Source organism: Carassius gibelio, chromosome A7 (assembly GCF_023724105.1).
Source record: "Carassius gibelio isolate Cgi1373 ecotype wild population from Czech Republic chromosome A7, carGib1.2-hapl.c, whole genome shotgun sequence".
Taxonomy (NCBI): Eukaryota; Metazoa; Chordata; class Actinopteri; order Cypriniformes; family Cyprinidae; genus Carassius; species Carassius gibelio.
This window is the reverse complement of record NC_068377.1, coordinates 36,406,663-36,429,789: the sequence shown is the minus strand read 5'-3', so window position 1 is coordinate 36,429,789 and position 23,127 is coordinate 36,406,663. Positions and strand designations below refer to the sequence as shown.

Genomic DNA, 23,127 nt, shown 5'->3' with positions numbered 1-23,127 from the left:
GTGCCTCAGGGCTCAGTTCTTGGACCACTTCTCTTCTCTGTCTACATGGCATCATTAGGTTCTGTCATTCAGAAACATGGCTTTTCATACCACTGCTATGCTGATGACACTCAACTCTACCTCTCATTCCATCCTGATGATCCGACGGTAGCTATTAGCATCTCAGCTCGTCTAACTGACATTTCTTCCTGGATGATGGACCATCACCTTCAACTCAACCTTGCCAAGACAGAACTGCTTGTGGTTCCAGCAAACCCAACGTTTCATTACAATTTCCCCATGAACATGCTGCACAACTCCTTGTTCAAGCTCTTGTTCTGTCGAGGCTGGACTATTGCAATGCCCTCTTGGCAGGTCTTCCAGCCAGTTCTATAAAACCTTTACAATTAATCCAGAACGCGGCAGCAAGATACATTTTTAATGAGCCGAAAAGAATACACGTCACACCTCTGTTTATCAATTTACACTGGCTTCCAATAGCTGCTCGCATAAAATTCAAGGCCTTTTTAATCTTTTTGTATTCTACTTTTCTTTTTATTTATTATACAATTATAAAAAAATACCTCAAACAACTTGCTCTATTCTTTTTTTATTCTATCTGTTTTCTTTTTATTTATAACTATAGCACTTATATATCATTGCTCTTTTGTTGTTTTTGATTGCTTCCATTGTCCTCATTTATAAGTCACTTTGGACAAAAGCGTCTGTTAAATGCCTAAATGTAAATGTAATGTAAAATATATATTTGATGATAGATCTCTGTGACAGCATCAGCCTCTCACCCCAATCTCTGTTTACTGGAGTCAGTAACAAAATCTGCTCACACTCTCGTGAGTTCCTTGCGTGAGATGAGAAACAAATCGGTCAACCGGAGGGAGATGCTGGGCCCAAACCCCCTCACAAGGCCCAGCTGTCCGAGCCGCACGGGGAGCGCCTGCCCTTCTCTCCCGGCTCAGGCCGGCTAATCTCAGGCCTGCCTCCCTCCTGCTAGCGCTGCTGCTAATTGCTTGTGTCATAAAGCTCTGTGACCCAAATAAGCCTTGCTCCCCAAAGCTGCTGGGATAAGCCCCACTTTACCTCACCAAACCTGCTTAATAAAACGTCTTATCCACACCAACCCCTCACCCATCATGCCTTCTGCTTCCTCTGCCACATTTCTTTAGGCAAGAGAAAAGAGAGAACAAGAGGCCCAATACAGGAATGTACAAGCAGAGATGACAGACGCTATACATTTCAGAGACAACATTTAAGTAACACTCCGTTATTCTGTAAATGGCTTGGATTAAAGAAACAGTTCACCCAGAAATGAAAATTTGCTGAAAATGTTCTCACTCTCAGGCTTTTTTATTCAGATGTGGAGAAATTACATCACTTGTTCACCAGTGGATCATCTGCAGTGAATGGGTGCCGTCAGAAAAGAGTCCAAACAGCTGATAAATAGCCTACATAACAGTAATCCACACCACTCCAGTACATCAATGTCTTGTGAAGAGAAAAACGAAAAAAAAAAAAAAACATAATTAAAACATTTTTATGCCAAACTTTTGCTTCCAGGTAAAATATGAGTCTTCCCTGCATAATGATGCTTTATCCGGTAATAAAATTATGTAGAATAAAACTAAATAAATAAATGTTAACTATGACATCAGCACAAATATTGTCATTTATGAAATTAAAACACTTGTTCCCAGCCAACAAAAATATGTTGCTAAGTTATTAAAATGTTGTCTGAACTTCTTTTTATATGAACATTCCAAATAAATGTTTCAGGAAAGTAACGTTCTGTTAGCGTTACCGGAAGAACTCTGAGAGAACGCTCCCTGTCAGCTGGTGTTAGTATTTCACTACAGCGCAATTCGTCTCTCCAGAAACGTTAATGTCTTTATTATGATAAGAACTGAATGATTAAGGACGATGGCAAAATAATCTAGTAGACTGTGGCAGTTCAATCTCGTTGAGCAACTGAGCAGAACCGAAATAAACGGTTTGTCTGCGCGCTCCTCAGCACTGTTTACTGTTGTAAAAGCGCCGATCTGCCAGACTCAAGACTGATCTAATCAGAGGAGGTGAAGAGCAGCTAAACCTTCTGACACACAGACACACAGACACTAATCCAGGCGCTGTAGTGCACGGAGTTTCGGGTAAAATACGACTAACATGATTCCACACAGGTGATCTGGAACATGAAACTCACACTTTGTGCCCCCTACTGGTTCACTTCTGCAACTACACGCGGACGTTTAGAAGTGTAGGCTTCACTGACTAATAAACTCACATACTATATGTCTATGCAATGAGACTTGTTAAAAAAAATTACGTGATTGTGCGCGACTTCCGGTCAACTTTTTTAATGGCTTTGATCTACAACAGCGGTTGCCGTTTTTTGCTTTAGCACCCGGATTTCATCAACAAAGTAGGCTACCTAAACGGTTTAATTTACTTCAGAAATAAATGAAATTGTACTTAAAATCAAATATTCATAAAATATTGCATTACTATTTAGACCCAGCAATACATAAATCTTCCATGTAGTTCTGTCTCTCATATACTTTGGTGAAATTATACAGTGCATCCAATCAAACTCTATATTTTTGCTGAAATGCATCTGCCTAATTTCACTACTTTCTGCCAAATGACAGATGCTTTTTGTGCTTAAATGCCACTGAGTTTGACTGGATGCATGTTCCTGTCAACAACAACAACAACAACAACAATAATAATAATAATAATAAAAAATAATGGTTGTTGTGTTTTCTCCACCTTTATGAAAGTTGATATATGTCTATTTAATTATCTTAATTATGCACAATTATATTGTTAATCACATTTAAGTTTTCCTTGCAGTCAAGCACCTAGAATACAACCAGATGAGCACTCACATATGCAAGAACACTATGTTGTAGATAGATACAAAACAAGCAAGTTGATATAATAACCAGATAACTATTCACAAAATATCACCATTCAATAAAAACTAATCCGGAGTTAGTTGCATAATCATGTGCAATCAAATAATTACATGTTCACATGTCACAATTTTATAAAACTTAAAAAACACCTTTTTTTTCAGTTTCACAACAAGTTTTCTGGATTAACAGCATTTTTCCAGTGTCACAACATTCATGCTTTCATTACTACACAACACTAACAAATAACCAAAACACTCCTTTGACAAAAATTAACAAAATATTATTAATGGAGACTAATGTTAAAAAAATTAAAGTAATAACACTCTTGCAATCAGTAAACAATCTTATGAAGTAAAAGAAAATGGGTTATTTTTACCCCAAAACAAAGGATAATATATATAATCCCCATTCAAGTGTTAAACACTACAATGCACTGCTTGTACTAAAACCTGTACATATTTGCATTAATCCAATGTTGCTTAATTGTCATCTACCCCTAATCCACAGTATAATTAAAACACTAATATGATTTTCAGACACCACTCCCCAGTTGTGTAATATCATCAGACGTCTTTAGAGTCTTTATTAGCATAAAGGTCTTAATATGTTAATAGCTTTAAATCTAATCTGTGGGTCTTTACGAGAGCTCGTCTCGACTGTAACTCAAACACGTGTGGCGTTACAGTCACTTCATGAGATACAGCTGCACCACACTCTTTCTCTTGTAAACTATACTGTACAGACTCACTGTACTGTAATGAACCATCAGTATTCAGCTACTGCTTAGCGGGAGAAACGTTTCTCAGACACTACAGGCTTAAACAGAGTTTTTCATGCACTGATTTTGGGCTGTTTGGCTCTTCATGACGTGTTGTTTCAGTCTAGTGAGAAGAACACATCCAAATATGCTTTTGGATGCTTAAAATTTGCTTTTAAAATATTGCAAATATGCTTTTGGAGTTTATTGCAATTTATCTATTTGTGTCTGTAGATTTCAGTTGCAATACATGCCTTTTTCCCAAAATGGGTTTTTTCTCTATACTTCAGCCGCACATACATGGATTTGTTTATATAATACCATTCACCTGATTTTATACATTTGATTCCTAAACACTTTTGTAAAAATCTTCTGTAAAAACCCATTTGGCTCTGACGTCAACCAAATTAAACAGTTTTGAATCCGGCTTTACCCATTTCTGCTCAGGAAATGTATGCATACTTAATTACATATTTAAACCTTCACAGTTTTTCAGAAAACATGTATATTATAAAAAAAAAAATATTAAATGCAATTCTTAACATAATCAATTAACTAGAAAAGTATGATAATAAAGTCTCACATGGGAGTCTTGCCTTCAGTTTGGGGGAAAAAAGTGAAAAAATGTATTAAAATGCAGTAAAACCTCAGAAAAGTGAGATGGAAAGTAGCATAAAAAATCTAATAAATAAGTTAACTTTGAAGACATTTATATCTTGTCCTCAAAACCCAAAGGAGTTACAAATGTACCGAAAAAAAAAAAACATATAAATAAAAAATCTTTATTTAGTTTCTCTCATTAAAAGCGTGAAGGATCATGTCCTCAGCTTATAGATCAAATAATGAGCGTTCAAGTACATCTCCTTTGACAGTACAGTTCTTCATGTTTTGAAACGAGTGGAGATTTGTGCATCACATAAAGCCTGGCAGATGTTGGTCAGGAGTCGGTGTGATCTCTCTCATTAGCATCTGTTTTCTCAGCAGTGGCGAGGTGAGGTCGGATACTTGGCCTTCAGGCTCTCCTTGAAGCTGCGGAAGAGGATGCGGTTCTTCCGGTTCTCCTCGTCCTTTCTGCTGTGAAACTCTCCCTGGACCTTGAACCCTTTGTGCACCACAAACGCATTGCTCACCACAGAGAACCTGTAACCGGCGACGTGAAGCTCACAGGCCTACAGAGAAGAGAGAAGTCAGTCAGTAGGTAACAAAGCAATTGAATGAATAATGAAAATACACATTTTGTATGTATCACACCAGATCTCAGTCCATTTTCCATTCACCAGAACCAAAATACTGATTAGTTTTGCAATACTGTATATACACTCACCGGCCACTTTATTAGGTACACCTGTTCAATTGCTTGGTAACATAAAATGCTAATCAGCCAATCACATGGTAGCAACTCGATGCATTTAGGCATTTATAGATGTGGTGAACATGACTTACTGAAGGTCAAACCGAGCATCAGAATTGAAAAGAAAGGGGTTTTAAGTGACTTTTAGTGAACTGCTGATCTACTGGGATAAATATATATGACAGAAAAATATATAACGTTAAAAGTTTTACACCGATTAAAGTGCAGACCAATAGGTATCACTTTACAATAAGACCTCATTAGTTAACCATTACCATTCACAATGAGCAATAGCTAAATTTGCTAAAGAAGTTATTAATCTTTGTTAAAAAAAATTACATTGTTATTAAATATTGGAAAACCTAAGATTAAAAAAAATGTTCAGAAGAATTTTTCATTGGCAGTTTATATTAACTAATGTTAACTAATGAAGCCCTAATGTAAAGTATGAATATATTATGGCAATATCTAGAGCATGTACTTTAGTAGTGCAGAAGAAAATGAAGAAAATGTTTCAAATTAAATAGCCTATTAAGTCTAAATACATAAGTATTTTATGTTGCTGTAGCTCAATTTGTAGAGCATTGAGTTAGCAAGCGCAAGGTTGTGGGTTAGATTCTTGGGAACACATGTTAGGTAAAAAAAAAATTGTTAGCTTGAATGCAATGTAAGTCGTTAAATGCTTAAACTTAAGTATTTGGTGCAGTGAGGAACATCATGGTGAATACACAAATCTGAATGGTTATTTAATATGATTTACTTATGTTTTAGAAAGTAGTGCAGCTGCTTTATTTATGGGGTTTCCAGGCTGCATTTTCTGCATTTTAGTGCCATCTGCTGTCAGAGAGTGAATAGCACGTCTCTCACACTTTCCCCATGTGCATGCTTGTCTACATCAGAGCGCATGCTTCTTTCGAGCAGCATGCAGGGGTGTTGTGCATTTTGACCAGTGGATGGGAAGGTATTCTTAAAATGCATTCCAAATTCTGAATAAATTGTAATATATAATCATTCACAGTATTTTGAAGTGTCCACGATAACAATATCATGTATATTCATTACCGTGATTTATCGCATTACCGAATACCAACACGTCTAGTGTGTATATTTGTTCCTGCTCGAGTCCACCTCTCGATCGACTCACCTGACTGATGCGGTTGAAGCCGTACTGCCTGAAGCTCTCATCATAAAGAGGAACAGATCGAGCACCGATGTAGAAAGGCTCCCACGGATCGGCCCAGTTGATGGTGTACGCCACCTCCAGGGGCCCAGAGCTCTTGATGGCCAGGTTGACCCACTGTGAGTAGTTAGTGGGAGCTTGACAGCGAGGGCAAAGCTCATCGTAGAACGGTCGCACCTCACCCACCTGATAGAGCTGCACCAGCTCCGACTTGGTCGCAGGCATCTTACGAGTGTGTCTGATCTCGAACGCAGGAAGCACGAGGACCTCGTCCGCGGCTGGTTCATGCCTCATCAGCATGGTCACGAACTGGTGGTGCAGATTGGCACTGGGTATCATGTCGATATCGATGACCAGGATGTAGGCGGCGTCCGTGCCGCTGCGGGCCACGTTGCGGAGAAGGTTGTTGGGGTACGAGACGTTGCTGCCGATGGCGTAGTTCTTATACCTGTCTCGGTGGGATTCGAGCTTGGCGAAGATGCCGGAGCAGCCCTTCTCCTCCAGACCGGCGAAATGCTCTCGATCCTGGTCTGGAAAACTGGCCATTTCACCCGAGAGGCAAACCAGATGGAAGTCCACCAGTGCTTGAACCTGTGGGCAGAAAATGCTGAGGGCGTAAACGAACGCCGTTGCGAACTTAACATCCTGGCCGTTGGCGAATATCGCGATGGATAGAGGATTCTGCCAGCGCTCCAACAAAGCGTTCAAATGGTGAAGGTTGTTGATAGTCGTATGCGTGGCCAAAGCCAGGTGGTGCGATCTGGGATCTGCTCCTGGCTTCTGATTGGTCAAGAAGTCGCTTTTGATTAGGTTTTTATACACACGGTACTGTCCGCTCCCATCGAAGATCCCACCTGTGGATAACGAGTATCTGAGATGTTCCCGCCTGGGGTTCTTCTCTCCTTGGTTTGCTGTCTTTTTGGAGCCGAAGAGCTCAGAATACTTGTAGCGCTGCTGTTTGCCGTGCAATTTTGAGAGGAAAGACAGATATAAGAGCTGCAACAATGCAACAACAAGAAGTGCACTGAGCACCACCTTAAACACGGAGCATTTTTTAGAGAAATGCATTACAATTACTGGTACCTTTTGTTTAATGTCAATGAAACGTTCTCAATGAATGCTCACACAGATCAGCTAGGGTTACCCAGCTCTCTAGCAGCCCTCATGCATGCAGCTGACATTGCATTGATTTGCAATGCAGCGAGATGTAGTGCAGGTCAGTTTAAAAGGGAATCGATTTACATGTTTATATACATGCACTGAAAACACGCCTGTAAAAAAACAGAGGGAGAAACGCGTTCGCGTACAGCACGCACTGCGCATGGCGGCGTATATTTGTTTACCGTTCCGGTTACCGTAAACTCCCTACTAGAACGGGCTCGGCTCATCGCTCGTGTTCCGGCGTGCGTGTATGTGACTGTTTCGCCTCCATAAACACTTCCTCTCAGTAGAAAGATAGAACATCAATGAGTCGTTTTTTACACACTGATTATTTGTAAGTATGATTATTTATTGATCAGATATAAAATGCAGTCGCAGCAGACGAGGTGGCCGAGTGGTTAAGGCGATGGACTGCTAATCCATTGTGCTCTGCACGCGTGGGTTCGAATCCCATCCTCGTCGGAATACGTTTTTGACTTTTGATCTTGGTTTAAGAAACAACTCCTGGCGTTTTTGCACTATACTTATATTTTGTTTGTTTAAAATATAATATCATTACAATAATAATAATATTATATTATAATATGAGGGCTGTGAATCTTTGTGTAGACAGTGGTTCCATTCACGATTCATAGGTTTTCGATTCGATTCAAGAACGATTTTTGAACAAATTCAGAATAATTCAATTCGATTCAATTATAACGAATCGATTCTGCATTCACAGGAATATTTAAATGGTTCCCCTAAATTATTTAAATTATTAGTCAGCAGGCAAATTACACAGCAGCCGTTGTGGTTACAGGGAAAAAAAAAATGAAAATATGATAGTTGAATGATAACGTGGCATATGCAGAAAATTATGTAAGCCAATATACACAGTATATATAATGTTATAATACAAATGCTAGGCTGAGAGAAAATTAAATTCTTATAAATTGTTAAAACACATTTATAATTCAAATTAGCCACTTACATTTCTGCTCCGTCCATGCATCAAATGCACAGCCTTCGGTATGATGACCAAGAGCCTTTGAGAAACTACATAAATGCAAAACTACTTCACTTTAATATTACTGAACACGAGTCCTGAGGAAAGATCACGCAGAAGGAGAGATGCGAAGCACGAGGACTGTTCTTCCTGCTCTTATCATTTAAAGTGTATCTATTTTGAAATCATTGAATCGCTACAAAATTCGCGATTCATTCGATTCTTAGCGATTTAAATCATTTAATGTCCGAAACTGACGATTAGCGATTCAAAATCAATGTTTCAAGATCATGAATTGCATCGTCAAGAGCGTGTAATCGATGCATCGATTGAATCGTTATAGAAGGCATTGTATTTTTCAGACTTTGGAGCCCCCTTCAGTTAACCCTGTGGAATTAACTGTCGTAAATACAGGCTGTCATTTCGTTACTGATCACCAAACTAGTGAGCATTTTTTTCATGTTTAATTTAGTGATACCTTACACTGATAGATACGTAATATTAAAAACAATAATGGTAAAAATATAAGTAATAATAAAAAAAATATATTAAACTTGCATTAGTGACATCAAATCGACATCATTTCTGAAACACAGAAGTCCTTATATATTGATTTTGCCTTTTCGTTCCTAAATGCTTCAAGATACAGATAACTAAACAGATAAATCTCAACTTTACAGATTATGAACTTAAACAATGTGCTAAATTCACTTAAGCAACTAAATCCGCATCTGGAAGTAATTCGTCCTTGTGCAAAATTTCAGATTGTGTCAGTTCCTGTTGAAATAATAGGGAATATGGTGTTGTTTCATCACCCAAACTTAGTGATTCCCAAATCTGATCTAAGTCAAACAAATCTAAACTATTTGATTTTATCTACCTTGAGACTTTTTATTTTTGTTAGATTTTTTTTTACGGTATAGTGCTGCATGGTATGCACAAATTACATTATGATTACTTGAACTGCTATATCAACATTTCATCTCATAAAACAATGAAACACATCATAGTCTTTGCATCGACTTTAAAGTGCATTTAGACCTCTTTCAGTTTTTAGAGAAGGTGTCTCAATCTACATTAAAGCTGTTGTTACAAACAGCCAATTTGTATAATTGCAAAAGAATATTATTAGTAGCTCTATAAAAATAAATACTAATAATAATAAAAACGCATTTAAATTGGTATATAAATAGATTTATTTTACAGATTACTGGTGGTAAACAGCAACATGCATGCCCTTTTTATTTTTTTGCTCCAACAAGTGTGATTGTAGTGATGAAAAAAAACACGCAACACTCAGACCAGATCTCGTGCAATTCTGTATTTTTTAATTCAATAACCAAAACAACCACAAAAACAAACCAAACATAAAAAGGCTTCGTCCGCAGGTGTACAACAGTGACATAATGAATGATGGAGGCTCACCATATGAGAAATATCGTTCACTCTGCACCAAATATTACGAAAGTGAAAGTCAAGCCTCAAAAACTATTTGACATTATGGATTTATGCCGTCCGTTTAGACATGAAACATGTTTACTGACTATTTATTTGTAACAAACCTGGACTGAAAAGGAAAGGATGGAAGTTGAAGTTCATTTTGTGAAGTTGTGTTTTAATATTAAGGATGTACAAAAAAAACGTGCATGAAAACCGAGACTTTAACTCTCTTTCGTGTTTTGTGACTGGCATCTGTTAGACTTAATAGAAACATGCCAACTCAGTCTCTCCGCAAATATTAAACCCCCAGTGATTTCTACCCCTCTAAGAGTAGTCCACTAGGAGACGAGCACCCCGGCGCCTCCTTTAGAGCCTCCTCCTTCGCTGTCTTTGGCTTGACCTGCGTCCGCTTTGCCCTGTTTGTCGTCCTCTCCGACTAACCGGATGTTGTAGCGCTCGCGGTACTCCGTCAGCTCCCGCCCTTTCGCCTGCATCTGAGAGTTAAGCGAGTCCACGATCTTCGTAATCTGATTGGAGAGAGAGAAGTGAAAATCACGCGTCGTTTATGACGAGCAAACGTTTGTGAGTCCAGCGGCAGAGTCATACCTGTTCTTTATTGTTTTCCAGCGCGGGCATAACTTCTTTGACGGTCCTCTCCACCAGCACACCGCCAACTAAACGAAAGCACTTCCGCGACGGATCGACCTCCTTTAGCGTCTCAATGACGAGGCTGTGAGGAGGAAGTGATAGCATTACACCCACTGCTCACTAATGGATTCTCTGCAGTGAATGGGTGCCGTCAGAATGAGAGTCTAAACAGCTGATAAAGACATCACAATAATCCACACCACTCCAGTCCATCAGTTAATGATATAATATAGTGAAGTAAACTTAGGTGTCCCACCGAGGGGCCGGGTGGCAGTTAACTGATGGACTGGAGTGTTGTGGATTACTGTGATGTTTCTATCAGCTGTTTGGATTCTCATACTGACGGCACCCATCCACTGTGGGAAGGAAAGGTTTGACAGCACATCACTTCTATCAAACACACCTGTGTTCATTGATCTCCATCTCCAGCTCTGCAGCCTTAGAGGCCATACCGCGCTGCTCCTGTCGCATCCGCTGGAAATTAGCCACCACCTGATTCACACACCAATAACACATGCATATTAATACTGTAGTAAGTTGTAAAATAATACAATTAAAAAATAATAGTAAGATGATCAGGTTCAAGTTTGTATAGGTAATTATAATAATTATAAATGTTATATATATTTTATATAACATCACAATATTCATAAAATAATAATAATAATAAAAATATATGTTTGTGTGTGTGTGTGTTGAAGGACAGAAATAGCGACAGACGCGCAGACGCTGTTCTGTCCTTATGGAGGCAGGAGGCATGTACTAGTTTATAACGGATGGAGACCTAGATTTATACAAAATCACTCAGTCTTTTATCTCTCGTGCAGCAGATGTCTGAGGTTTGCAGTGTTATAAACCAGCACAAGCGCGTCTCAGTCACTACACGCGCGTCACACCCCACGAACGCGCTTCACAACGAGACCATTGTGATTAATACACCGAGGAGCGTCGGACGCTCGCGGCTCTGTTGTTTATAGCAGGCGCGCTCTGGTTCTGTCGCGCCGCGTAGATGAAGTGTTCGCGCGCTACTGTAATAAACACGATGCGCCGTTACCTGCTCGGCGGACGGCGTGGGCTGCTTTCCGCCGCTTTTACCGCTCGTGTTGTTGCTGCTGTTCGCCGCCATGATGAACTGCACCGCACCGCACGAGTCAGGACCCCAACGGTCACAAGAGGGACTGACCTCGAACATTCCTGACTGAAAATACTGCTCGCTAAGGCGCTTTACTCGTTTTTTTAAACCACACACTCCCATATTCACCTGCCACATTATTAGTGTAATATCAATCACACACACACACACACACACATATATATTATGTGTGTGATTGATCCTTTGTGCTCTGCGCTGAGAAAAGTAACACGTAATACGTCACAGCGCGCTCTCAGGGCTTTTTCCTCAATTGTGATAATTTAAACCTAAATAATTCTGAATTAAATAGATTTGCATACCGATACTGGTGATAAAAAAAAGGAAAAAAAAAGAAAATGCAAGGTACGTAAATAAAAGTATTATTTAGGCCTAAACTACTGTCCAGCCTTTGAGGATCAGAAGGATACAACTGATGTTAGCATACTGGATTAATGTGAAGGGACAAGTTGATAGCCACCCAGCTAAAGCTATCTTAAAAGATTGCTGGGAACATGGAAAGTCCGATTACAAAAGTTTTGGGTGGATTGGCGATGCGAAAGCTGAGAATATTGGGTTACATAAATTACAGTACTGTTCAACGGTTTCAGTCCCTCCTATTCCACCATGGTTTTTCCCTATACCAGATGTAGATTTAGGCATTCATAAGAAAATAAAAAGTAAGTCAAAGGAAGTAGCAGTGAGGGATATTGTTAAATATTATCTGGATATGCATTTCCCTAAAGACACATTCACAAGAATACAGATAATTTATCAGTATACACAACAGAGCTGGTTGCAATTTTGTTGGCCTTGGAATGGGTAGAGGGAAATGAGTTAAATAACTCAGTGATTATATCTGATAGTTATTCAGCTTTAGAAAGCATAAAAAATGGGAAATCTATAAGAGATGATATAATTCATAACATTTTTATGGTTTTGCATAAGTTAAATGCAAAGGATTTAAAAATCAGGTTTCTCTGGGTACCTGCACATGTTGGAGTGAAAGGGAATGAGGAGGTTGATAAACTTGCAAAACAAACACTGAAACACAATAGAATATTACAAGTTCCATATAGTAAATCTGAAGCTAAAACATTCATTAAAGCATATGCAAGATCAAAATGGCAGGAGTATTGGGTGGATGAAGATAAAGGAAGGCATTTATATAATATACAGTCAGAAGTGGATATAGGAAGGACAGAGTGTAGGAGTAGAAGACAAGAAAGTATAATTACATGGTTAAGAATAGGACACACTGGGCTCAATTCTTCATTGAAGATAATAGGGAAACATCCAACAGGGAACTGCCAATATTGCAGTCATTTAGAAACTGTAGAACATATTTTATTTCAGTGCACAAAGTATAGCCAAGAAAGAAACCAGCTTTTTCAGTCTCTCAGAAGTGTCAATCAGAATAGTTTTACAATGCAAGGTTTATTAGGGAAAGCATCCAGTAACATTCATCAATTTGTTTTTAAGTTTCTTAGAGACACCGACTTAGCCAGTAGGATTTAATTATTACTATTATTATTATTTTATATTTTTTTTTAAGATCCAATATCTCCTGATTCACACTCCAGCCCAGTCGGTGGCGGTAATGCACCGTTAAGTTGGTTTGCCAACCGCCATAAAAAAAAACTAAAGAAGAAGAAAGAAGAAACTACTGTCCAATCAGAAGCAGCGTTCTGACATCTAAGCCCCGCCCACACGGAAGTATTATGATCGCACGCTTATTTAGCATAGACAGTAAAAGAATAAGTATTTAGCCAAATATAAACTGTAATTTAACATAAAACGACGGGGTTGTCCTTTAACTCACACTCGTATTCTGAGAGTAGAATACGCTCAATCCAGTGCCGTCGTGTTTTTTTAAATGCGGTTAGTTAGTTATTGTGGCTGAAATGGGCTCAAAGTTCAGTGTGAGCGAGTGATTAACTTACACAGTAAAAGAAAGGTAATAAACTGAGTTTGACAGTGTGTTGATGCGTCTGTTCGCTGCTCTGAGACATCGAGGGCCTTCAGCTGCTGTGGGTCTGTCGGCTTGGAGATCGAAGGCAGTGCGAGGACAGAGCAGGCAAGAGTTAATGCATGTTGTTTTGTTTCAGCAATGCAACACTTCTCATGCTCTCGCATGTTAATATCAGAGCCTCTTTGTTGTGTTTTAGATGCGCACGAGCTTCTGATCACAGAAGTGTCAGGAAATACATGCTTTAACTTCATTTGTTGTTATTGCAATATAAATGGACAGCTATGACTTGTCTGGTCACTTTGCAGTGCAGTTTTCATTAATGTCCAGTGAAACTAAGGGTCACACTTGTGATCCTCAGCAGTCAAAACAGACTGAAGACATTATTATTATTATTATTATTTTGCTTTAATGAAATGCATGTACTATATTTAATTTTTTTTTATTTTTTTTTATTATTATTCTTTAATTTGAGATTTCGTGGAACTTCAGATTATGCCCAATTTATTTATTTATCAATATATATTTCTGAATTCTGTGTTTTACAAATAAAAATAAATATATGATCAAAAGTATTGGTACAAAAAGCAATGCATTAAACTTTAACAATTTAATTAATCTTTTAAATCCCAGGGAACACATGTTAGGAGAAAATTGTTATCTTGAATTCAATGTAAGTCGCTTTGGATAAAAGCGTCTGCTAAATGCATAAATTTAATTTAATTGACTTTACTATTATTATAATTTTTTTTGATCAAGGCCTTTTACTTTTTGGCAAATACAGTGCTGAATAATTTAGAAATTGTGAAATTCTTAAAAAACAAAACAAGAAAAACAATTGTAAATGTTTTTAAATAGTTAAAAATAATAATATTTAATAAATGTTATTATTACGCTGAGATGTACTTCCGACTCTACAAAAGTAATATATTTTTATATAATAATTTCTTCAAGTTAAATCAAACTGATATTTTGAGTGGGTTTGTAATGAAGAGCTTTGAGTTTCTGTTTGTTTTAACAAACTGTATAATAATAATAATAATACTTATTATTATTACTTTGAGATGTAGATTCTGTTGCGCTGTTGTAATTAAACTGTTAAAACAAACTCTTATTTTGGCGGGTTGTGGTGAAGAGCTTTGAGTTTCTATCCGAGGCTGGTTTTCTCAAATGAAATGCACCTGAAACGAAGTCCTCAGGAGATGCTCATAGAAACACAGGCACATTCTTCATTTGTTTTGTCAGGATGTCGTCATCGTCATCACTTCCTGTGGCGGCTGTTTGTCAGATGACTTCCACCCCTGACAAAGAGGCCAACTTTAGCACTTGCACGCGATTGGTGGAGCAGGCCAAAGAGGGCGGGGCCTGTATGGTGTTCTTGCCAGAGGGCTTCGATTACATCGGCTCTAACCGCGAGGAGACGCTGCAGCTGTCTGAGAGTCTGGACGGTGACCTCATCAGCCGTTACTCACACCTGGCCAGGTACGACACGGAGCAGAGATACTCGACCGACCGCAGCTGAGGCTGAGGAGATGTCTGTGTGTGTTTCAGGAAGCTGGACGTGTGGCTGTCTCTGGGTGGCTTTCATGAGAGAGGAAACGACTGGAAAACGGACCGGCGCATTTATAACAGCCATGTTATCATCAATGGACAAGGTACGTCGTCTCATGTCTGGTGCTTTGGGTGCATCACAGTTTTGGAGCTGTGCATTGCACGTTTGGCATTTTCTGTTGATAAATGAGGTGATTTATTACTGTAATGCATTATTTCTTTTATATTTAATTACTAAATAATAATCATATTTATTTAATAATTTATATAATAAAATATATATATATATATATATATATATATATATATATATATATATATATATATGTATGTATGAAATATTTACACTATTAAATAGTTATAAAACTACTCTAATATGATTATTTAAAATATATATTTTGTATGAAATGTACAATATTTGTCTGAAAATACAAGTTTTTTTATATAATTAAAATCAGAAAATGCTACAATGTTATTTAAATTTAACATAATTTAAGTTATGGTTTATATTTTCTGCATTATGGTAATGATTAATTTTTTGTTTGTTTAATTATTTCCATCCATATTTAAAAATAAAATACAGTAACTGTAATTTAAGCTTTTTTAGTGTACTTAATTGTCGGGAAAATATTGTTACACAGAAATAAAATGTTTTAAAAAATCGTCCTGGCATAGGCCTTTCATTTTCATAATTCTCAGATTATTAAAAGTGATTAATTACTATGATATTATTATTATATAAATGTTTTAAAAATATCGTAATGCATTGATTTTTAAATAAATAAACCCAGTGTGAATTAAAGACTCAACATCCTGTCATGTTTAAAGATAAGAAATACTCATATTAGATATTTATTGTATTTAAGTTGGATATAATTACAATATTTCAGTAAGTCAAATAATATTTTAGAATTTTTATTTACGGTTTTTATCAGCATCAATAGCAGTTTTCATAGCAAGATCAATGTTTATACAAGAAACTTATATTATTACCATAAGAAAATGCATTAATTGTCATGAAAATATTGACAAAATTCATGGAGATGGTTTTCTGCCACAGTCAGCAGTAGCATGTTGTGTGTGTTCAGGGGAGCTGGTGTCCGTCTACAGGAAGGCTCATCTGTTCGATGTGGAGTTGACGAGTAAAGGAGTGTCTCTGAAGGAAAGTGCTTTCACCGTCCCCGGACCTCGACTGGTGTCTCCCGTCCAGACGCCCATCGGAAAGGTGCTTGAGCCCAGAACAACCCCACAAGCAGCCGTAGGACTCTCGGTCTCTATCTGAAGGTGTGCTGTAGTGCTGTCATGGTGTTGTGTTCGTCGCAGGTCGGTCTTGGCGTCTGCTATGATCTGCGTTTTCCTGAGCTTTCATCAGCGCTGCGGAGACACGGAGCAGAGATCCTCACTTACCCATCAGCCTTCACCGTGGCCACAGGAACGGCACACTGGGAGGTGAAAACATGCCATTAAACCAAAACGTTGTATTGCATAAAAAGGCCTATCACTGATGATGATTTGATGATGCTAAGTTAACAGTTTGGTACAAATGGTTGTAATCAGGCTCAGAAATCATGTTTTTCTGGCGTTTAATGGATGATTCAAGACCTTGCAAATGGTTGTCGAAAGCAAAACTGATATTTAGTAAGACATTGACCATCAGTGATGTCAGGCTGAGTGTGAAGCGGATGTCCCCCTGACAGGTGCTCCTGCGGGCGCGGGCGATCGAGACGCAGTGTTTCGTGCTGGCGGCGGCGCAGGTGGGAGCTCATCACCCGAAGCGGACGTCGTTCGGACACGCGCTGGCCGTGGACCCGTGGGGTGAGGTGACCGGGGACTGTGGGGGGTCAGATGAGGCTTTAACACTGGTGCAGATTGACCTGCAGAGACTACGGGACGTCCGGAGGGACATGCCAGTGCAGCAGCACCGCCGAGACCAGGACTTCTACTGCAGCCTGGACTGAGTGATTACAGCACACCTTTAAACAACACAGATGTGTTTGTGTTAAATAATATGCACTGGTGAACTACTGTGTGTTTAATCAATGACTCTGAACTGATGCTTATTAAATTTGAAGTTGGATCAGAAGTGCCTTGACTGGTCTGGTGTCATTTACTTTATAATATTCCGTTCTTTTTAATGATAATTTTGTTTTATTATTATTATTTAAAACCCTCCTTATTGCTCCATTGTTTACATTTTTTGTCACTTTTTTTCATGTAATTATTAGTGCTGTCAATTAAATTGAAGTTTTTCTTTACATTATACATGTGTATATTATGTATGTATAAATACACACATACAGTATATTATTTTAAGTTATGTATGTTTATTCATTTATATATTCATATTGTTATATTTATATATTTAATATACATTTTTATGTACTAATATACCATATACATAATAAATATACACAGTTTTTAATGCGATTAATCCTTTACAGCATTATTAATTAGATTTTATATAGAAATTACACATTTATGTAAAATTAAAATATAAAAATAAATTATAATTTATATATTATCAAATATTAATTATTCAATGCAGTATGCTTTATTTTGTAAAGATTTATTATTTTTCAGTATTATTTTTTATTACGTTTCAACCGTTCCTGTTACATAAGTCTTTTATTGCTCTATTGTTTGCATTCATTTAAATTTTTGCTGTAATTTAATATTAAATTATTCATAGCATCACAATACTATATATAGTACCAAAATAACACAAACAACGTCAACATATTATGCAGTTAACTTTTTTGCTCCATCATTATTCTAATGAACATTTATTGTTTTTTATTATTATTAATTGCTTTATTATTTAATTTAGCATTATGAGAATATGTTTTAAATTAGATTATGAGTTTTTTTTATTTTATGTATTATGAATCTGGTTTCTCTTTGATGACGGAGGAGGCGGAGGGGTCACCGGAAGTGAACGTCACCGTCACGGGAACGGGCCAAAACAAGCAGCGCGACCACCGGTTCTCGAGAGGAGGATGTCGTTGCGTGTTTGATTCGTGCTGCTGGGATGATCTGCGTCTTCAGAGCTCGTCTCCACGCATCGCAGAGGTAAGACGCTCGCCTCCGCGCGGTTCAGAAGCACCTGTCGGTTCATTTCATCGGTGATAACATCAAGTGTCGCTTCACAGATGATCTCGTGCACGAGTGTGTGTTAAACACTGTTTATTAACAACACATGATAGAGAGACATCAGACGACTGAGATGCACGTGCACATATTCAGGCAAGATGAGCTTCAGATAAACGTGTGTATGTGTATTTTTAGGTGTGTGTGTGGGTTTGTGTGTGTGTGTGTGTGTGTGTGTGTGTGCCATAGAACATAGAATGATAAAGATATTTTGGAGTTTGCTGGTGATCAAACAGTTGGTGGTTCCCATTGACTTCCATAGTAGGGAAATAAATATCTTTATCATTCTATTTTCGAAATAAGAAAGCAACTCATACAGGTTTGGAACAACATGAGGGTGAGTAAATGATGACAAAACTTTAATCACATTTTGTGGACAATTTTGTACATTGTGTGTGTGTGTGTGTGTGTGTGTGTGTGTGTGTGTGTCTGTCTGTCTGTCTGTTGTGTGTGTGTGTGTGTGTGTGTGTGTGTCTGTCTGTTTTGTGTGTGTGTGTGTGTGTGTGTGTGTGTGTGTGTGTGAGTGTGTGTGCGTGTGTGTGTACAGATTCTGTAGTGAGTGGAGCTCTGTTCATTATCATGCTCGTCACTGATGTTGAGGCGCTGCTGTCTTCAGTAAAGAGTCACAGGGTGAATGTGTGAACTTTCACAACAAGTCTGTCAGTCTGTCACACAACACTGTGAAACATGACTGTGGTTTAACCGTAAAAGACTGTTAAAATGCTACAGTAAAAACTGTTAATTGGTTAACAGTAAGTTTCCATACTATATACAGTAGACTAAATAAATGTAAATACTGTTAAAATGACTATTGTTTGGAGGAGTGAAATAAGGAAATGTCATTGTATGATTTAGGGAAAAATCATAAATTGACATCCCCAGAATCCCCACTGCATGACGCTTCATATTTGATGTGTTTTTTTTTTTTTTTTCTTATCAGTTGCAGAAATAAGTGTTTAACATTAGGTAAAAAATAAGTAAGTCGCTTTGGATAAAAGCATCTGCTTAATTTAATTTAATTTAATTTATATGGAAGCCTGTTTCCGCTAATTAATACAAAAAGTTATTTTAAATGTTTATCCCATAATTCAGACTTTTTTTTCACAGAATTGCGATCTTGAATTAAATTAAATTAAAACTAAATTCTGACTTTTTTGGTTTTAAGTCTAATAAATGAAACAAAAAATAAATTAATAAAACGTAAAAAAAAAATTAAGTGAAAACAGAACGTGCAAATAAAATCAGAATAGTATCATATATTACTATAAACGAGTATTGAACCTTCTCATAGTAGTTCATATTTAAATCAGAGGTTTCCAAAATATTGAGAGAAAAACTGAGTAATTGAAAAAAAAAATAGATAAATATTTATTTAAAAACAAACAAAACTTAGATTACAATTATAGGGTAGAATTTAATCTAATAAAAAAAAAAAATATTTGATTATATTAGGAAAAGAGTGAAGTAAAAATAAATATTTATTAAAAAAGTAAATAAACACATACAGTGCTGGAATGAGTAGATAATAATAATAATAATAATAATAATAATAATAATAATAATAATAATAATAATAATAATGAACTTTCCAAATAATATTAATTAAATATTATCAAAACTTGACATACTAAAATAAGAAGGTAAATGTAGAACTAATAAATAAAATCTATTAAATCTGTATAACATATACATATATATATATATATATATATATATATATATATATATATATATATATATATATATATATATATATATAAATTAAATATGTGTCCCTGGAGTCTGAAGTCTCTGGGGGATATTTGTAGCAATAGCCAAAAAAAACATTGTACGGGTCAAAATATAGATATTTCTATTATGCCAAAAATCATTAGGATATTAAAGATCATGTTCCATTAACATATTTATTAAATTCCCTACCCTAAATATATCAAAACCTAATGTGCATTGCTTAAAACTTCATTTGTAAATGAATAATTCATTTAATTTACCATTAAAACTACAATAGTAAATCAATGATAGCTGTTGTCAAATGGACTCTATTTAAGATTAATTTTTGGGATTCGTGTGTCCCATAAATTAATTCAGCCACTGAATGGTGCCACATTAATATTTTGGCATTAATGAGCCAAATGTGTTAAGACTGTGTTTAATTTGAGTGGTTTAAAGTCATCTGGGTCTGGTCTGATCGTCAAACCGGCTCATACAGACGTCTTCCTCTTTCACCTCTTTCACTCTTTCACCATCTTCCTGCACCGACACAATTGAAACATGAAGTTTTGATATATTTACGGTAGGAAACTTAAATATCTTCATGAAACATGATCTTTACTTAATATCCTGATGATTTTTGTCAGATCAGAAAAATTGATCATTTTGACCCCTACAATGTATTTTTGGCTATTGCTCATGACCTCATCCCTGTCATGACCTGATCGACACACGAGCAGGACCCGACAGGGCTGGCCAGCACACTGCCTATCTAAAATATAGTGCAGAGGAGGAGAAAAAAAACTGTATGTATATGAATATCTAAATGAATTATTATATGAAAAGAATATCTAATAAAAAGTCAAAGGAAATCATTTAAATGATTATCTGTAAGTTATGAGGTCTGTTTTCTGTGACTCTCTCCTGAACCGTGAGAAAGGTTCTTGGATCTTTCTGGGCATAAAAGAAAACACTCAGATTGAAGTAAATCAATTGAATTTCTTGCTTCAACTCGATTAAACCCGGGCCGTCCTCCAGACAGTTTGTTTCTTGACAGAGCGTCTCTTGTCTGGAGTCAGAGACCGGCAGGATTCACGTCTCATGATTTGCCTGACAGATTCATCTATCACCTGATTCTCCCTCTTCATTCAGTTACAGAGCAGCTTTAGACTGATTTCTGAAGATCATGTGACTCTGAAGACTGGAGCAGTGATGCTGAAAATACAGCTGTGCATCACAGGAATAAATTACAGTTTAATATATATTCAAACAGAAATCAGATATTTTAAATTGTAATAATATTTCACAAAAGTACTATTTTTACTGTATTTGTATTAAATAAATGCAGAATTAATTAGCAAAAGACTTCTTTCAAAACATAAAAAAATCTAATAATATAAAATCATAAAAAAGATATTAATAATATTTATAATTATTATTATTCAAACCAGTATGATAAATAAAATATTTATTTATTTAATAATGCATTATTATTATTATTATTATTTATTACACAAGAATTATATTTAGAATGTAAACTATTTACCAGAAAAATTATTCATGATTTTATTATTCATATTCATATTATTATTATTATTATTATTATTATTATTTGTATAATCATTATCCAAATGATCAACATCAATGTTTGATTACATAAAAAAATGATGATAATAATAATAATACTTATTATTTATTATTACTATTAATTTACTAAATATATATACATTTTTTACATGACTAAAAACAATGATAATTATAATAATAGCAATAATATAGTAATAATAATTAATTTTACCTGTAAGGCTTTTTATTTTTATTTTATTTTGTTTTTAGAAATTATTTTATTTAGTTTATTATTAGTTCATTTGTTGATTGTTTATATTAACAACAACAATATTAATAATAATTTTTTCTCGTATCATGCTGTCACTTTTTCGGTCACAAGTGGAGTTTTAAACACGATCAGACGCTGGCTTTGTGAAGCTGGGTAATTATTTCCACCTTTATTGTTATTGTTATTATTATTGATGTGAGTCCAGAGGAGGCTTGTGATGAAGACTCGTGATTCAGAGAGAGAGAGAGACGGGGAGAGAGAGAGAGTGAGAGAGAAGGAGAGAGAGGTTTGAAGTAAATAGAAGAGGAGGGAAGCTCAGTGTGTTGTTATGAAGCGGACGGCGTGATGTTATGATGTGATTTGAGACGTTATGGAGAATAAACTCACACAGACTCCAGCTTCTTCTGTTCGGTGTCTGTTTTCTCTTTTCCAAGACTCTTATCAGTTGAGTACTGCGTCTGAAGTCAAATACTGTGTTTTCCACTCGTACAGGAGTATAACTTTACTGTGGTGAGTTTACATACACTGTACTGAATGATGAAACCTAACGACAATACATTTGATGTTTTATCTATTATTACTAGCACTTGTATTGTTATTATTCAGGCATACGTGACACAATAGTAATATTTATTTGTGTATTTAATAATAATATATATTATATTATTACTTGTATTATATATATTTGTAATATATATGTTTTATAATAACTATGTATTCAACAATAATAATAATAATAACAACAACAAAATACAAATTTTTGTTGTTTTCATGCAAACCTGTATTGCATTTATTTATCTATTATTTAATAATATTTTTTTAAATTATTTTTGTTTTTATGATTATTCAAACTTGCATGAAAAATAGTACAATTTATTATGTACTACTAATAATAATAATTTATATTTAAATGTATTCAATAATAAGTGATTATTATTCAAACCTGTAAAACATTATGTATGCATTAATGCTTTTATTAATATTATTAATAGTTATTAGTATTTTTGCTATCATTATTCAAACTTGCATAGCACAAGTAGTAAAATTTATGTATTTATTAATAATAATAAGAAGAATATAGTAATTATTCTTGTTATTATTTTTGTGATTATTAGATGATAATAATATTGTTATAAAAACATTGCCTGAATCTGAGTATCTGACCGTCTGCACGTGTGACTCATATTTACAAGCTTCCCGTTGTAATATGAACATGTTACAAATGTTTGCTGAAATATGTTGATTGTTACAACAGTAAAGCTTGGTATTAAACACAGCTGTCATCAAAACAATGTTTCAGGAAGCGTTTGTTACACATTAAGAAGTGTTATATATCTGTTTGCATGATTA

General features: G+C 35.9%; 4 protein-coding genes and 1 non-coding gene across 9 annotated transcripts in view; 3 read left to right on the top strand and 2 right to left on the bottom strand.

The window, feature by feature from the left end:
- Positions 1-2,985: 2,985 nt before the first annotated feature.
- b4gat1 (beta-1,4-glucuronyltransferase 1) lies at positions 2,986-7,608 on the bottom strand. The gene is made up of 2 exons (XM_052602816.1): positions 6,162-7,608; positions 2,986-4,835 (listed from the first exon to the last, which is right to left on the bottom strand). The coding sequence occupies exons 1-2, from the start codon at positions 7,263-7,265 to the stop codon at positions 4,644-4,646; spliced, it is 1,296 nt and encodes a 431-aa protein (XP_052458776.1). The 5' UTR covers positions 7,266-7,608; the 3' UTR covers positions 2,986-4,643.
- Positions 7,609-7,738: 130 nt separating this feature from the next.
- trnas-gcu (transfer RNA serine (anticodon GCU)) lies at positions 7,739-7,820 on the top strand. Its single transcript has one exon. It is a non-coding gene; the product is annotated as a tRNA-Ser (tRNA).
- Positions 7,821-9,652: 1,832 nt separating this feature from the next.
- Positions 9,653-11,810, bottom strand: LOC128017434 (prefoldin subunit 2). The gene is made up of 4 exons (XM_052602831.1): positions 11,489-11,810; positions 10,838-10,926; positions 10,393-10,516; positions 9,653-10,313 (listed from the first exon to the last, which is right to left on the bottom strand). The coding sequence occupies exons 1-4, from the start codon at positions 11,702-11,704 to the stop codon at positions 10,125-10,127; spliced, it is 618 nt and encodes a 205-aa protein (XP_052458791.1). The 5' UTR covers positions 11,705-11,810; the 3' UTR covers positions 9,653-10,124.
- On the top strand, positions 11,809-17,166 carry nit1 (nitrilase 1). Of its 2 annotated transcripts, none has more exons than XM_052602824.1 (6): positions 11,809-11,929; positions 14,778-15,014; positions 15,084-15,187; positions 16,172-16,308; positions 16,407-16,532; positions 16,781-17,166. In XM_052602824.1, exons 2-6 carry the CDS (start codon positions 14,779-14,781, stop codon positions 17,039-17,041), a joined length of 864 nt encoding a protein of 287 aa, XP_052458784.1. In that variant the 5' UTR covers positions 11,809-11,929; position 14,778; the 3' UTR covers positions 17,042-17,166. The 2 variants fall into 2 exon arrangements, with proteins under 2 accessions (XP_052458784.1, XP_052458783.1); XM_052602823.1 differs by lacking the exon at positions 11,809-11,929 and adding an exon at positions 13,252-13,640.
- An 817-nt stretch (positions 17,167-17,983) lies between these two features.
- The window catches only part of LOC128017415 (H(+)/Cl(-) exchange transporter 3-like), a 33,867-nt gene continuing 28,723 nt past the window's right edge, over positions 17,984-23,127 (top strand). For 3 of the 4 annotated variants that reach the window (XM_052602795.1, XM_052602796.1, XM_052602798.1), the window contains exon 1: positions 18,002-18,152. The gene's annotated coding sequence lies outside the window, so the exon portion shown is untranslated. Of the gene's footprint in view, positions 18,153-23,127 lie in introns of all 4 variants that reach the window. The other variant, XM_052602793.1, reaches the window with a different exon arrangement.